This window comes from Microchirus variegatus (assembly GCF_963457635.1).
Source record: "Microchirus variegatus genome assembly, chromosome: 12".
Classification (NCBI taxonomy): Eukaryota; Metazoa; Chordata; class Actinopteri; order Pleuronectiformes; family Soleidae; genus Microchirus; species Microchirus variegatus.
In genome coordinates this window covers 5,524,944-5,540,544 of record NC_139813.1, presented here as the reverse complement: position 1 = coordinate 5,540,544, position 15,601 = coordinate 5,524,944, and the positions used below count along the sequence as shown (strand labels likewise).

Genomic DNA, 15,601 nt, shown 5'->3' with positions numbered 1-15,601 from the left:
AGCAATCTAATTTATTGTGTCTGTGGTATTTTTAGGTCCTCTGAACACCAGATTAAAGGATAAATGCTCATTATTGCCTTCAAATTTGAGACTTTTTGAAGCAAACACCCAGTGAAAATCACATTTCAAACAGACTGTTTACCATGTGTGCAGCGCTCTGTCAGAGCTCTGCTGGGCCACACTGTCCAGGTCCACCTTCAGACTCTCACTCTGCTTCAGCATCGAAGTAACTCGCTGTTGTAGCTGACACCAGGTGGCGTCCCCTCTCCTCATCAGACAGCCGGGAGGCTGTCGATGCGCAGCCAGCGGAGACGGGCACCTCAGGGTGTGCTGTCTGTGGCTGCTCGTCTCCTCCTTCTCCTCCTGCAGGTCCTTGGGGCAGCACTGTAGCAGCCAGGTCAGCTGCTGCAGGATAGTGGAGCACTGGGCAGCCAGAGTCTGGCCTCTGCTCACCCAGCCCTGCAGAGAAGCCTGGGGCGGGAGGGAACAGCCTGGTTCCTCACTCTGGCTCTGGAGGTGGTCCTTAATGTCCTGTATGCTGTTAGTCAGCCTCCTACGGGTGGTGGGACATAAACAGACAATAAGGTCATAATCAAGTAATAATGAACATAAACAGAAAGCTAATCTAATCTTTTTGACATTTGTGGGTAATTGTGGATATTGCATAACATAAAAATAACCTTAATATTGTGTTGCATACTAAGCAGGAACAAATAAATATTTTTATGGGGAAATCCCCTGCTGAATTTTGTTTGGAAAAGTGTTTTAATAATACAGTAGTTCGAGAGGTAGTTCACATTTTAAAGTGGTTGCACACAGTGCAGACTGTACTGTATTTGCCCTGGGTAAGACAGAAGCTCATAAAAAACATTGCAGTCAGTGGGAACATAATGAAAAACAGATTTGTAGCTCCCAAACAAAAGGCTCACCAAGTGAAATATTGTGTATGTGCCTGTTTAAAAATGTATTTATTTATTTATATCACTGCTAGACAGCCTTTATCTCACTGGAAAATTAAGTTTGGAAACAACTCACTCCCCTATACCAAAGCCAATGGAGAAAATTGTCGATTTTTCATTACAGCACACAGGAGTTGTTGATCCTCATGCCTTAATTAGTAAAATCAATCATGTTACTTTGTGACTTGCGTGTTTAAAATCCTTTGTGCGGGTTGGCAAGAACCTACCAAATGAGGCAGCAGTAGACAGCAGGTCCTGTGTCACTGTGAGTTAAAAACCCTGATTTTCTCTATGGACTTTGGTGTGAAGTTTAGGTTTAGTTTTACATTGTCTCACGTCATGTTGAGACAAAGAGGCAAACATATTCTTAAGATATATTCAGTGTGTGTACATTATATTCCATGAGCTTCTTATTAAGCGGAATTCCTTTCAGCTACAAGGTGGTTGCAGCAGTAAACAGAATTTCCCCACATTATGAACACATTTCTTGTCCCATGGTTGCACACTGACCTGAGATGGACCCACTGTTCAGTGAGTGTGGCCAGTCGTTGCCTCTGTCTGAGCAACAGCTTGAACAGGTGAGAGGAGAAGCCTCTGCAGCGCTCGATGTTTCCCAAACCCAGCTCCTGCATCCACACAAAAATACATGCTTCAGAATAGACTGAGAATATGTAAACAACGCAAGTTATATAGAGAATGCTGTTATATAGAGAATGCCGTCAGTAAAACAACCAAAACAAACAACATGCTGCATGTCACCTTTGCAGGATGCTGCAAAGCCATAAGCAGGGTTGTTTTTCTTGCCCAGGAGCGATAGAAGTACTTCTGACATCCATCCCATGCTGTCAACAGCTCTGTGAACAACCTACAACAACAAGAGTGCAGTGTAAATGTGACCCGCCACGGACAAAGGGGGTGCAAGTCGGCCCATTGCAAAAACGAGTAAAACATGAAAAAAGTGATTTAATGACTGAGAGGGAGCACAGGGACTTTACTGAGGACCTTTGTGGCATTAAAAATGAAATGGTGGAAGTGACCTCACTGACAAAAGGACAATTACCTAAAATTTGCTAAAAAGAACACAGTTTTAGCCAATATCATTACATAACCCCAATAATCAAATACCTTAATAAGCTCTGTGTTTATTTTAGAATTGATTCAAAGCTTTTCTGACCACAAACGACAGCCTTTCTTTCAGCTACATTACAGAACTCTGGAGCTCATAGCAGCCATCTTGACGGCCCTCCCAGACCTTCACAGTCCAAGTTGAGGCTTAGATTAAAGGTATCAAGCCTTTTGCCAACAGCAAATTAAATAAAGCTTGCAGAATCTTCTTTTAAATCACTTTTTAATCACTTTTTTAAATCACCCGTCTTTACTTGTTTACCATCTATAAATTAATTTGAACCCTTAGTAGCACTTACTTCTTCTTACTTTTCATTAAAACTTAATATTTTTAAAAAAGAAAAACTCACAAAATATTTCCCTCCGTGGATCACCCATGTGACATAAGCAGCACCAGCATCACTACATCGTATGTTTTGGAGCTGCCCAAAAACACAGAGCTACTGGAACAATATCTTTCAGATTATGTCAGATATTGTAAACAGATCAAATGTATCCTCATTGGCAATTCTAGGAATTATTGAAGCATGGAGCATAACACTGTTTCTTTTGTCTGCCTTCTTCAATAATTCTCAAACTGGGGCACACAAAGGGATGTTGGGGGTTCGCAAAGACAAAAACATAATTTGGAAACTCTAATTATATTAACTATATAAGGCCACTCCTATAACCCAGGCTCTTTTAGCTCTGCACAAAAAAAATCCTCAGTACTCAAACTGCTTGAGCGTGTACACATGGCAATATAGTTCTTGAATCTTGAATTATCTTTAAATAATTCACAAATGTTTTTAAAGCATGTGGGAGTAGGGGGTACATGGCTGGAGGTCAAATGTCTGAAGGGGTACAGGACTGTGAAAGGTTTGGGAACCACTGGCCTATTTGTATGAACATTGATATTATATTACTCAAACAAAAAGCAGCTCCAACTTATTCAAACCAAATGACATACGTTATGATGTACCTATAGAGCTGGGGAAAAAATGCTTTTCATTGAAAAATCCAGAAGTAAAGTTCTACATAATCTGGCAGCCAATGATGAATCACTTTAACCTGATGGCAAGATTTAGAAATACTTTTTAATCCTAATATAAGGGAAGGATTATTATATTGTTTTTTTGTTTGTTTTTCATGACTTCCCTTTTTTTTTTACATATTTGCCTGATTTGTTTATTATTAAGACACATATATTTATCTGCAAAAGTAGACATTTTACATGTAAATGTTTACATTTAAATTGTATAGTGCTTGTATTATTGTCTGTCATGTGTTATGCAAAATTAATAAAGACAATTGGAAAAAAAAGTATTTGTTTTTAAAGGTGGTATATGATAATAAATGTCATTGTTACTACTACAACAACGACTATAACGTGTCATTCTTAAACGTGTCTAAAACAATGTCTTGATAACAAACTGGAGCCCCAGTTAACTCCTCCTTAAACACTTCCTGAATATACTGAAACATCGAACAGCTACATAGACAAAATGAACAGAACAGATATGCTCTACTTACACGCTCTCAGCCTGCTCCTGGCTGCCGACCACAGAGATAGTCGTGCTCATCTCCAGCGGCTGCATACAGAGCGTTTTCTCTGGGTCATCGGTCCTGTTCCACATCAGGCCTTTGCGGTACGACAGACCTACGTTTACAAATGACACAAACGAAAAGGATACTTGACTATTTTTGTTTCTTACTCTGTAAATCACAACACCTCCATCTGGTTTCACACAGTGGTGCAGCGGGAAGCATTGTTGCCTCATAGCAGGATTGAGGCCCTTTCTGTGTTTTCAGCGGTTTACTCCCACAGTCCACAAACGTGCAGATAAGTTCCAGCTTTCCCTACAACCCTCATATGGGGGAATAAGCGGAAGAAAATGGATGTGAACAGGAAACTCACCGATCTCTGTGAGCATCTTGAACAGGTCAGACAGAGCTCTCTGCTTCTGCTGCAGGATGTGCTTGATCTCTGCCTTTTGTTTCTCTTTCTCTGCCGTCATGTCAATGTTGAGACTCTGGAGGTTTCGCAGGTTGCCGATCACCTCGCCTGAAGAAAGAAGAAAAAAACATTACAGAACAGAATTATTTGAATACAGGATATTTTGAAACATATCTGGGATTGTAAAGCCTTCCTTTGGGCCATTTTGTAATTATAAAAGGGTTTTGTAGATCTTTTCTTACAAGAGCTGCTATAGAAAGACATTAAAAACAACAGAGAGAGAGGAAACAATCCATTACACTTGGTTAAAAGGTTAAAAGGAGCATTAAAGAAATAGAGACAAGAGAAAGATTTAAAATAAGGATTGAAGAGTTTTTTTTTTTCTTAAATCAAAAGATGAAACCACACAAAGAATGTAAAAGCTAAGAAGTAAAACAGTTCAAAGTAAAAGTCCAGTAGTTCCCAAACTTTTTTTCTTTAAACCACCCCTTGCTTGTGTCTAAGACAAGACACTTGCATACATTTAAATGTGTTTTAAAATGTTTCAGTTTATTCTGATGCATCTCCCTTGCTCTTGATACATTATTTGCCCTGGTCTGTGTCTGACTCATACCATTACCACCATCTTTCTTACCTGTGAAGCAGTCCAGGTCTTCAGCCAGCTCAGGCACCGGGTTCTTCTTCACATGCTGGACACATATTTTCTTCATTTTTCTGGTGAGAGCAGGGAGACGTCCCTGTAGAGAAGACGCTTCAACTCCTTCCTCTGGACACTCATTCTGAAATACACAATTAAGCTCAGGTTATTTGTTAATAGATAATGTGTACGTCATGTTGAAATAATGATAAGCACGCTGCACACCTGTAGATCTCTGCCTTTACCAGGCAGGTTGCTCTTCAGAGCCTGGTGAACTCGATGGATGGGCGTTTCTTCAGCGTTGACATCAACACTGTCAAAGCTTGTGTCGCTTCCCTGTTCCACCAGAGCAGGAACACTGGGGCCACTCAGAGCCTCCCCAAACTTCTTAATAAACTTGAAAAGGGTTCTAGAAAAAAAGAACAATAGACATCATTCACTAATATATGTGCAGAAATGTTCTTAATCTCCATATATCCTCCATCTACAATAATCATACTGCCATGTCTCTATTTCTCTATTTAAGGGCGTCCATTCTGTGAGTAACTAGAGCAGCACCCGTTTTATCGTTCACATTTCTACTAATATCTCTTGAACTTCTTATCACAACAATGTCAAAGGTGGCAGTGCACACACTGGTTTCATTAGTAAGTCACTTGCCAAGTTTGAAGACTATGACGCAAACCGTGTTATGTGATGAACAGACACATGAATGGAGTATCAGTTGGTGCTGTGCTGTGTGTGCCAGGGGGCCAGAAGAGGCTCTTTCAGCGATATCTGTTGCATTTCTACCGAAATCCCATGCATTTTTTATCTGACCAACATGAAATTCATCACTGCACACACTGGTGCTCTTAGTAAGTCATCATATACATTTTACACGGATATTCCTTGCATTTAGAGATAGATGAAAAGAGAAGTGGGCTGAACATAGAAGTGGAATTAACAGTTCCGAAAGGTGAAAAACAGAATGAAACTACAGCACTAATTGAAATAATTGCACTGGAGATGGAAAACTTACCGATGTGTCTTCTCCACTGACTGTTTGATGGACCAGAAACTGACATCATTCCACTTGGAGATCTTAACAAAGTCCTGAAAACAACAGTTTGCAAACAAAGTCTTTCAACAAGCATACACTAAGTGGTTGATTCGAATGGTTTTATATAAAAGATCATTGAATAGAAATGAGAATCTCACACACTATCTAAAACCTGCAAGAATGGTTTTGCCCTGAAATCAAGATATTTCTATTCAAGCAAAAAACGTTTTAACTTTTATTTCATTTTGAGCAAAAGAAGGTATTAATATTCATGTATTAATGTGAATATATTCCATTGTTTATATGTGTCATGTATTTTGATTGCACTCAATTTTTCTCTTTATGCATCTTTCTTAAATGGATGTGCCATGTTTTTTTTTCTTTTTATATAAAAAAATAAATGTTTCAAAAGTAGGATGCAAATAGACATAAATACCTTGAGCTCCTTCTCAATGGGCTGCCTGAGCTGACTGATTTTGGTGTGGATGCAATCAGAGAACTGACTGTAGTATTTGTGCAGGTTCCACAGAAGACTGGACAAAGACTCTGGAAAACAAGCAGAATATATTTTTTTTTATTAAATATCGCACTGGCTTGACCTGGAACTATGGGTCATCAGCTAAATGCATTTTGAAATGACTCAGCAACATCTGACAGGGACAGCTATTAAAGAGAAGAGGAAGCACAACTGTGACTGAATACTCTTTCAATATACATACAAGGGACATAAGACAGAGTAGTGATGGCTGACCTTGTCCAGGCTGGTTTGGGACCAGGAGGATGTGACAGTGGAAGCTGAGCAGCATGGCCAGGCGGGTGTGGAACTCGCCCAGTGTGGAGCCTTCAATGAAGGCCTGGAGAGTGGAGGACACGGAGGACAGAGAGAGACGCTCCCCCTCATCACCTGAGAGGACAATCACAGGAAAACAAAAAAGCTCAAAGGTGGGTTTGTTTTTTGTTATACACTTTATTTAAGTGGACAGAGTTTAAAAGGAGGCTGACATAACTCAGCTGTTAGTGCTAAAGTGATGTAATCCTAGTCTTGTATTGACAGAAGAGCTTTAGTTTTAATTTTCCCCGTAATTGAGATTTTTTTAATTTTTTTTTTAAAACTGTCTTCAACAGTACCCTAGAACATATATTGTGGTTGACTGCATGCCTTGTGGTGTCGAACACAGGAAGAGTCTATGATAGTCAAGTCAAGGACAAAAATATCAAAGACTAAGAGGTTAGCAACATCAAACAATGTTTAAACAACAATATGCACAGAGGCCTCTGGGAAAAGTCCACTGCCTCCTTTAGGACTCTGAACAAATGACCTGGACTTGGAGGAGTATGATACTGACATTCATTTATATAATAATAATAATAACACTTTCTAAAGTAATAGTTAATAACAACATTAAGAAAAGGTAACCGATGAAGGGTATTATCCACCTCCACCCAACTGAGAGGTAGGTCCCCGATGAGCACAGTCCCCAGACGAGAGGGGACCCGTGTCCAGGCCAGCACGGCATCCCCAACGGCATTAACCCCCAGACTCTGGCCCAAACCCACAAGCCAGTGGGAAAACCATCCCCCTGCCAGGGGGCACTCCCACCCCCCAGGAGCATGCAGAGACCCAGAACCCCCCACCCCCATAATTGCAACTTACAAAAAGCACATCATGTAAGAAAACTTAATATTAAAGAATATTAGATATTTACCTGTGTTAGCCTCCATGTTCTGCTCCTCCAGGTACCGATCTACCAGTTGGTAAATGGAGAACCAGTGTTGGGTTGATTTCTCAGAGTGCCGCTTCATGGCGTTGTCAAGACTGCTCGACCAACAACTACCACACAGAAGTGACAGGACAGGAGACATTTGCATTAAACAGGGAAAAGGTGATGAATTTAAAAGAACTTTCACTACGTCTGTCTCATCCTGGGTGAACTTACTTCAGCTCCAGTTTGCGCCACTGGATAATGAGCTGGGTGACTGGCTCCAGTTCATTCCGCAGAGAGACTGAGCGACTGGCATTATTCTCCCAGTCCTGAAGACGGCAGCAAAGAACAGTGAAGATCAAAAAAAGAAAACGTGGAATTTAACAACTAGCAGACATTTGACAATAGTTGTTAATAGTTGAAGATCAATGACGTATCAGCAATGTCTACGAAGCTCACCTGTGCTTTAGCGAGCAGAATCTCCAGACCATTAAGGAACTTGGCGAGTGGACTGGCCAAACTGAAAGATCTGATCCTCTCTATCACCACAGTCAGCTGAAAAAAACAACACAAATGCATTAAACCACCATTTTTATGAATGTGAAAATCCAAATTTACATAATGATTTCCACAAGTCAATTCTGTTCTTGTATGAGTTCCATAAATGGAACATCCTCAAACTCATATTTTCAACCTCACGTTGGAGCAACCTCACGTACCCCAAGATAACTGCCAACATACAAACACTGGTACTTTTACCATTAATATTATTCTGTCATATATGTTTCACAGTAAATCAGTCTTACACATAGCACTGTTTCATTTGTATCTGTAGAGGCGTTGCTACGCAGTTTGTGTGCGCCAAATGGTTTTGCCAACAATGGCATCCACATAATCCCTTCTTGCTCTGTCACTGCAGGTCTTCATGTAAAATCCTAACTGACCTGTACGAGTGCTGGATGTTCGGGCCAGTCGTTTAGTCTTTGCTTCACTGCTGCATTCAGCTGCTCCAGAACAGGGAGGCAGTGGCAGGCCTCGCTCATGTTGGGCTGCTGATAGAAGTCATATGGCCCCTCTGAGGTGACGAGCAGAGCATCAGGACCCCCTGAGCCCTGCACTGTGTTCTGCAGGAGGGCAGAGAGCAGCAGTTCACTGCCTGTCAGCTGCTGGTCCACTTCAGCATCTGAGGGGGAACCACAGGAAATTGCGACTGAGTTTACACAAACACATTTCTCAAGTTGGTAGAAAAGGCCGAACAATATTGAAACCAAGATACTAACCAATCAGATGATAGAAGCGTGACATCACAGGGGCAGCGATCTGATAGGACGAGACCAAAGCTTTGATGGATTCTTTGCTGTGATTGGCTGTTACTGTGCCCTGATACCACAGTGCTCGGGCGTATCCCAAACACAGGCGATGATGCACCTGGACCAATGTGTTCATGGCAGTTGGAGACAGGAAGCTGCTCTCAGTGGACCCATGAGCTGCTTTCTCCTCCTCCTCTAACCCAGAGTCTGCTGGACCCTCCAGACTCGGCTGAGACATTATGTCTGCAAAGTCCTGATTAAGAGCATGGACACAAACAATCAGCGTCAAACAATAGGGATTTTTCTAGGGCGATGACAATCAGGGCAACCAATGATATGATGCCTGTCTTTTGGCAAATGTTCTTATTATAGCTTCTTTTATATATTTTATATTATATTTTTTATATATACATTATACACTCAAGGACAGAATAAGCAGCAAATACAAATTAATAACAGGCACTGTGTTAAAGCTCTCTTGTTTAAATAAAACCTACATCTTTGTGTGAATGTTCAGCATCAGATTAGGCATCAACAACGGTTGCATGTGTATACCTTATTGAACTGAGGGAACTGGCGTCTGAAGTCTCTCTCCTCCTGCTCGTCCTCAGTCAGGCCAGAGCCGTGCAGTTGAGAGCGGTTGCGGTACAGACTGGCCTCCAGCTGCTCTCGCTCTCTCCTCCGTCTCTCCTGCTCATCCCACTCATTCACCAGAGCCTGAGGAGGATTGTGGTACAGTCAGAACATGCGGCACCAGGTCAGTTTTGAATGACTTAGAAAACAGTCCTCAAAATTCATATTATTAGATGTCGCTCAGGTATACAAGTGTCTGATCCTGCATACATTTACCAAATTTTACCATTTAATAAACCCATGCCGATGAAAACATAATCTTGATGGCGGAGGTAATAATCAAAAGGGATGTTACAGATTTAAGTCAAAGCTCTTACCCGACATATATGTCTGAAGAGGTTCCGTGCCTTGTTGCTGAACTCTCCTGTGGACAAAGTGTGGCACTGCATGTGCAACAGAGCATTCAGAAGCAGAATGGAGGGCTGTGGGAGCACATGTTCAGGGTCCTGCTGGGGCAGGAGCTTCACTAGGCAGCGGAGAACGTCCATACACTCCGTGGAGCACAAGAAGTCTGCACGGGCCAGGGAAGATGGCAGGCTGGAGGACAGGGTGGGGAAGGCCAGCAGGCAGGACACCAGCTTGTGCAGACCTGATACAGGTGTGAGCGAGGCGGCCACCTGTGAGGCTACCAGCCTCATACCATGCCGCAGCTGGAGGATGCCGGTCCGCACTGGCCCTACCACATCAGGGTACAGGGGATAATCCTCCAGCAACCTCTGAGAGAAGCGTTGCTGCGAGTTCTGCCACACCGCCTCCTCCTTTAGTAAACTCTGAACAAATGACCTGGGCTTGGAGGAGGAGCCCTGCTGCACCTTGAGCAGGTGGGACAGCAGGTCTTGGACTCGAGATGCCTGGCCGATGCTGCAGAGGTAGTGCTGAAGGTCCTGAAAGAGTCGACCGTACTGGGGTTCATGAGGACGACACGCCTGCTTCCTGGAGAGCTCTGCTATCTGCTCTTTCACCTGCTGCATACGGATCCACAGGTACCTACAACCACATGTCACGTATGTAAGTGAAGAGTTACAGTGTGATAAGGCTGCTGAACTACATCATTGTCCTGAGTGTATCCTCTCAACCAATATCAGCTGCAGCTCCCCCTGTGATCTTCAATAAACATATCATTCAAGCCATTTTTGACCGTCTTAACAGACATACGGACAGTTGGAATATCACACTGTATTGCTGGTTCCAACCTGATTCGCGGATGTTGGAATCCATCGGTGGTACTGCTCTCCTCCAACTCTGCTCCAGTCATCAGCTGAGACGACAGGCTGCGACCTTTCCACTCCTCTTGCAGCAGAGCCAGCTGCAACAAACACAGTTGAACATGTCATGTCAACGCAAACACCAATAACGTAAACCTGCAATGTATTTGCAGGTTTAACCAAGTGACAGTTAACACTTTCTGCCACAGTGTCCACATGGTGGGTCTATCAGTGATGACCCAAATAAAGTGATTATCCCCTTCCCCACTCAAAAAGAAATACAAACTAAACTTTAAATTGCAGGCTTTGCAACTCACTAACTGCACTGGATAAAAAGCAACACAAACAGTGAGCTGCTGACCTCCTGCTGAGCATAGTTGAGTTTGTAGGCCCTCTTCACAGCTGGGTCAAAGATGGTCTGTGGAGTCCACACTTTGATCTGCAGCAAGCCCATGTTGACCCAGAAGACCCCGGAGCGGGCCAGCGAGTTGGAGCCTTGCACCTTGCTTTGAACATACTGCTGCAGACACGTGAGGCAGGACTCCACCAGGCTGTCTGGAAGCAGATTGGGGGGGAGGAAGTCTCTGAAGACTGTCTGGATCTCCTGGGCAGCTATCAGGGGGTCTGGATCCTCCACCAGGCTCTCACAGCTCTCCATGTAGCCCTCCTGCAGGCTGAGAGGCAGCAGGTCGGCCATGCTCTGAAGCTGCCGACGCAGGACCGCACCCTGGAGTCTGAAGTCTGTGCCCCTGGGCAGAAGTAAAAGAAAGAGTTGTTAAGTATATCTATCTATCCAATACTACTACTAGATAACGTGTCTTGTCTGATTTGCTACAAGATACTGTGCCAGGTTTATGTTTGTGTTGAATACATTAAGAAATGTACTTTTTATTATTTGTGGAAATTATAACCCTAACCCTAACCCAAGTGTTCAAAATGTATAGCCAAAAAGGTTTTCAGGAGCATTAAGTTAATATCTCCCCCTGTGTAATGTTTGACATTCTAGATACCCACATGCACTGTGTCAGGGTGGACATGTGTTTCACCTTATAGAAGTGGAAAGCAACTGGACTGGATTTTGCATTCTTTCTGAGGCTACTGTGCCTGGCTCTGCCAATATAACAGAAATGATATTACTACCCACTACTTGTTTTATGAGGAAATGGCACTGTTAGCAGCAACCACTTCTCGTAACTTCTCCCCAGGTAGTTAGAAAGACAACCTAATAACTCTATGAAGAAATTTTTTGACAAAAAGGTGTTTTTTGTTTTGAATACACATTAGTTATGTTCCCTCTACCTGAATTCTGCAAGTGCCGGGATGGCCATATTGTCCCACAACACTGCAGAAACATCCTGCAGCTGCTGGATCCTCTCCTTCCACTCCCCCAGAGTGACGTGGGAGAGGGAGAGCAAAGTGGCTGCTGATGGCTCCCACTGCTGTCTAATCTCGCTGTTCATGAGCACTCCCAGCATGCAATGCGACCACACTGCTTTACTCAGCAAGGCTGGACCCTGAAAACGACATGGGTGCCGTTAAGTAACAGTAATGTGAAGATGGAAGAAAATCAGTCAACAATTGTGGTGCAGCACCATATTGTCTGCTCCGTGCGGCAGCTTTGGACCCAGCTGTCTCTCAGGATTCAGAGGGTCCCACTTCAGCCAGCGGTCTGGGTCTGAGGTCACATAGCTGGTCCACAAGGCGGCCAGAGCCTCTGACAGAAGCTCAGACCACACAAACTGCAGCTCTTCAGCTGGCTGCAGGAGAGAAAAATCATTACTCATCATTAATAATGTTTTTTAATGCGTTACTGACACAAAGTCAGCACTGAGTAAACTGTGCAAGAGAACCAGCTTGAGGCACGGACACTTACTCAAGAAATAAAATATGTTTGCAGCCTAAAAAAAAGCCATTATACAGTAAAAAATACACTAAAATTTGCTTTGCTTTTGTAAAGTGCTAAATTCTGATTTTAGATCACACAGGACACTTAAGTTGTTGGTCTAGGATTGCCTTCATCAGTAAGTTCAAATATTTTACTTAAATCTGTTTTTCCTTGTGTTACAGTAGTGTGTTGTTGTGTTTTCTTGTGTGGCAGCCATGCTTTCAGTGCCAGTGGTTTCAAGTGTTTAGTGTGAATTTCAGGGGATGCTTATTTTACTGACCCTGTCACTGCTGAGCAGGAACCAGAGTGGCTGCAGCTGACTGACATTCATTGGTGTGGACTGAAGGCAGTAACGAAGATGCCTGGAGAGTTCACGACGCAAGCTGTCCTCCAAATCCTGATCACTGCAGAGTCAATTCAAACATCAGATGATTCAAGGTCAGAATGCACAATTTTTTTTGTGTTGTGAAGCAGATTTTTTTTCTTTTTTTTTTACCTAGGTGAGAGGGCCAGGTGCAGCAGGTCAGTGCTGAGTCGCAGCTGGTTGAGTACAGCCAGTCCCTCCATCAAGGGCCAGAGCTGGACTCTGCGGCTGAGCTGCTGCAGCTCCTCTCGGGCAAGGTGGATGCCTTCTGCTGCCTCCTCACCCTCAGACATGGAGCAACTCTCCAAGAGACCAGTGGAGGTCATGCGACACTGTTGCTGCTCGACACACAACACCAACCGCTCCAACACTCCTGATAGTAGAAGAAATGAAATGTTTTATGTTAAATAACCAATAGTGTAAAGCCCTACTATTACAAATACCATAGAGTTGAAACAACACAACATGTCCAGTGCCTCATTTAGGGATGGGGCCGATCCGATCCAGTATCGGGTTCCGATAGAGACGTAATTCACAAAACGGAAAATTCGATCCAACTGTAGAGATTTCCGATCCGATTCGTCTATGGTTTAATGTCGTCTGCTGAAATGTCTAAACAAGTGATTCCCGGACTGCAAAAAGTGGAGTGGAATCCCTGAACAGAGGTGTGCCCCAATGAGATGCGGAGTAATGACACACCGCTCTGCCAGGAAATCCACTCCACAGTTTACAGCCAGCCAGCAGGTGAGCATTATTGACCAGGAGAAAATCAGCTCCGCAACCTCCTGCAGCCGACGTAATCCCAGCCGTCACCGTTTTAAAACGCCTGCTCGCTGAGACAAACAGTACTGACAGCGGCATAAAAACAATGAAAATCACACTTCTCCAAGCCAGGGTTTACATTAGCTGGAATATGCTAGTTTTGGCCGTTGTCACATGAATTTGGCCGGCAAAAAAAAGTTGTACATATCATACTTGCCTGAATAAAGGTGTTCATTAAAGCCTTATATAAAATCAACAATAATGATGATAATAATAAAGCAAACCGAGCATCCATATCGGAATAGTATCGGTATCGGCAGATATACAAATTCAGGGATCGGATCGGAACAATTTTGGTTTGTGGACAAAACAAGACATTTGAGAACATCATCATTTCAAGGTTTGGGAAACATGCATCAGCATTTTTCAACTCTTCGGACATTTTATGGAATAAACAACTGCTTGATCAATCAAGAAAATAATCATTAGTTGCAGCCATAATGAACAGCAGCAGATTTTTTTGGCTTGACCCAACTTAGACAAACCTGTCAACCAACTGACACATTCTCAGACGCAGCATTTTAGAAGTAGGTATACACATTTGCTCACCAGACTTCTGTGGATCCAGCTGGTTGTTGGCAAGCAGGACAAGGCCGCAGGCTTCCAGCAGACTCTCTTTGATGTCAAGCCTGAGGGCAGCACCCTGAAGTCGGACCAGCTCCTGCCTCCAAACCCCAGTGGTGCCATCCAGCCTCAGATCGCTCACCTCTAGGGCTTTGCTCAGGAGCCGCAGCCGAGACGCACACTTACCCACTGACTCCAGCTGAGGAAGGTGGTGTATTGAATGAAAGAAAACAGATAAATCTCAGATAAACTTTTGCTGTGATTGATCACCATTTCCCTGACAGATTTTTTTTTTTTTCAAAGGGATACTTCACCGATTTGCATGGGGCTTTGTATTGCGAGAATAGCAGTATTTATTTTTTCTATTTTATTTTTATTTTATTTATTTTTTTCCTCCCTTAGTTTTTCACTGAGTTGTAAAAAAAAATCTGTTTTCCCTTTTCCAAAGTTGCCCTACTGTGAGTCAAATGATGCGAAACGTGTCATTGGACTCACAGTGGTGGAAGTATCCCTTTAAGAAAGACAGAACCAAACAGTGATGATAAGTAAATACATGTATCCGATCATGAAATCGAAGGAGTCTCTCCCCACCTTGAATGGGAGTGCTTTCCCCAGAGTTTTTTGAATGCCTTTCAGGGCTGTGGTCACAGACACTGGGGTGGACAGAACAGTCTGGATGGCTGCAGAGACAACCTGCAGCTCCTGGAGACCTCTGGACACAGAAAAAGCAGAAATACATCAACTGTGGGCAATGACAAAATATAGCACTTTAAAGGTATTGCAAATAATTCATATTTTAGAAACCATTAAAAACCATATATCAACCATAAAAGATTGTATGGAAAATTAATAACTATGTCAGATTGTGGAGAGAAATATTTACTCGAATGCTGCGTCAGTGTCTCCTAGCAGCAGCTGTGGCAGCCGCAGAATGAGGTGCTTCTGCACCCACTGCCAGTGCAGGGACAGGACAGAGATTCCCTGAGAGTCAGCTGGCAGTGTGCTGCACACGTCCCAGAACCGATCCAGCCACTGCAGCAGCTGCAGCATCTAAACACAACACAGACAGAGTATGACAACTGAGGAGACTGAAGAAATGGCAACATCCCTGTAAAACCGCTGATGAATTATTTAATTTTAATGAATTGATGTATTTATGTAATGTTAACTACACACAGTAGCTAACCAAGAGGCAGCGGTAACTAGTAAGCCGATGCCCAAAATATCTGAGCCGTATTGAGCTGTAGAGTTGAAGAGGACAACTGCAGTCATGCTCACAAGAGTAAAAGTAGTTAGATAACAGTCGTCACAGTAACAGCAGTGATACATGCAGAAATAACAGTAATCATAGCAGTAACAATATCAGTAGAAGCAGTACCATTAGCTGATAGAAGGATCAGTAGAAATTAGCATGGT

The 15,601-nt window shown here is 43.0% G+C and overlaps 1 protein-coding gene across 1 annotated transcript in view; it reads right to left on the bottom strand.

Annotated features, from left to right (window-relative positions):
* mdn1 (midasin AAA ATPase 1) overlaps nucleotides 1-15,601 on the bottom strand; it is a gene marked incomplete at its 3' end in the record, with an annotated part of 64,937 nt that overhangs the window by 13,769 nt on the left and 35,567 nt on the right. The window contains exons 54-79 of the mRNA XM_083898966.1: nucleotides 15,069-15,235; nucleotides 14,777-14,897; nucleotides 14,171-14,384; nucleotides 12,932-13,172; nucleotides 12,716-12,839; nucleotides 12,143-12,307; nucleotides 11,850-12,064; nucleotides 10,912-11,299; nucleotides 10,539-10,651; nucleotides 9,663-10,332; nucleotides 9,268-9,429; nucleotides 8,683-8,965; nucleotides 8,347-8,585; nucleotides 7,862-7,957; nucleotides 7,637-7,731; nucleotides 7,406-7,530; nucleotides 6,451-6,603; nucleotides 6,136-6,245; nucleotides 5,679-5,752; nucleotides 4,883-5,066; nucleotides 4,655-4,799; nucleotides 3,982-4,128; nucleotides 3,597-3,723; nucleotides 1,719-1,824; nucleotides 1,470-1,585; nucleotides 143-553 (exon numbers count right to left, since the gene is read on the bottom strand). Of these exons, the coding sequence (XP_083755092.1) occupies nucleotides 143-553; nucleotides 1,470-1,585; nucleotides 1,719-1,824; nucleotides 3,597-3,723; nucleotides 3,982-4,128; nucleotides 4,655-4,799; nucleotides 4,883-5,066; nucleotides 5,679-5,752; nucleotides 6,136-6,245; nucleotides 6,451-6,603; nucleotides 7,406-7,530; nucleotides 7,637-7,731; nucleotides 7,862-7,957; nucleotides 8,347-8,585; nucleotides 8,683-8,965; nucleotides 9,268-9,429; nucleotides 9,663-10,332; nucleotides 10,539-10,651; nucleotides 10,912-11,299; nucleotides 11,850-12,064; nucleotides 12,143-12,307; nucleotides 12,716-12,839; nucleotides 12,932-13,172; nucleotides 14,171-14,384; nucleotides 14,777-14,897; nucleotides 15,069-15,235 (4,991 nt within the window). The remainder of the gene's footprint in view (nucleotides 1-142; nucleotides 554-1,469; nucleotides 1,586-1,718; nucleotides 1,825-3,596; nucleotides 3,724-3,981; nucleotides 4,129-4,654; nucleotides 4,800-4,882; nucleotides 5,067-5,678; nucleotides 5,753-6,135; nucleotides 6,246-6,450; nucleotides 6,604-7,405; nucleotides 7,531-7,636; nucleotides 7,732-7,861; nucleotides 7,958-8,346; nucleotides 8,586-8,682; nucleotides 8,966-9,267; nucleotides 9,430-9,662; nucleotides 10,333-10,538; nucleotides 10,652-10,911; nucleotides 11,300-11,849; nucleotides 12,065-12,142; nucleotides 12,308-12,715; nucleotides 12,840-12,931; nucleotides 13,173-14,170; nucleotides 14,385-14,776; nucleotides 14,898-15,068; nucleotides 15,236-15,601) is intronic.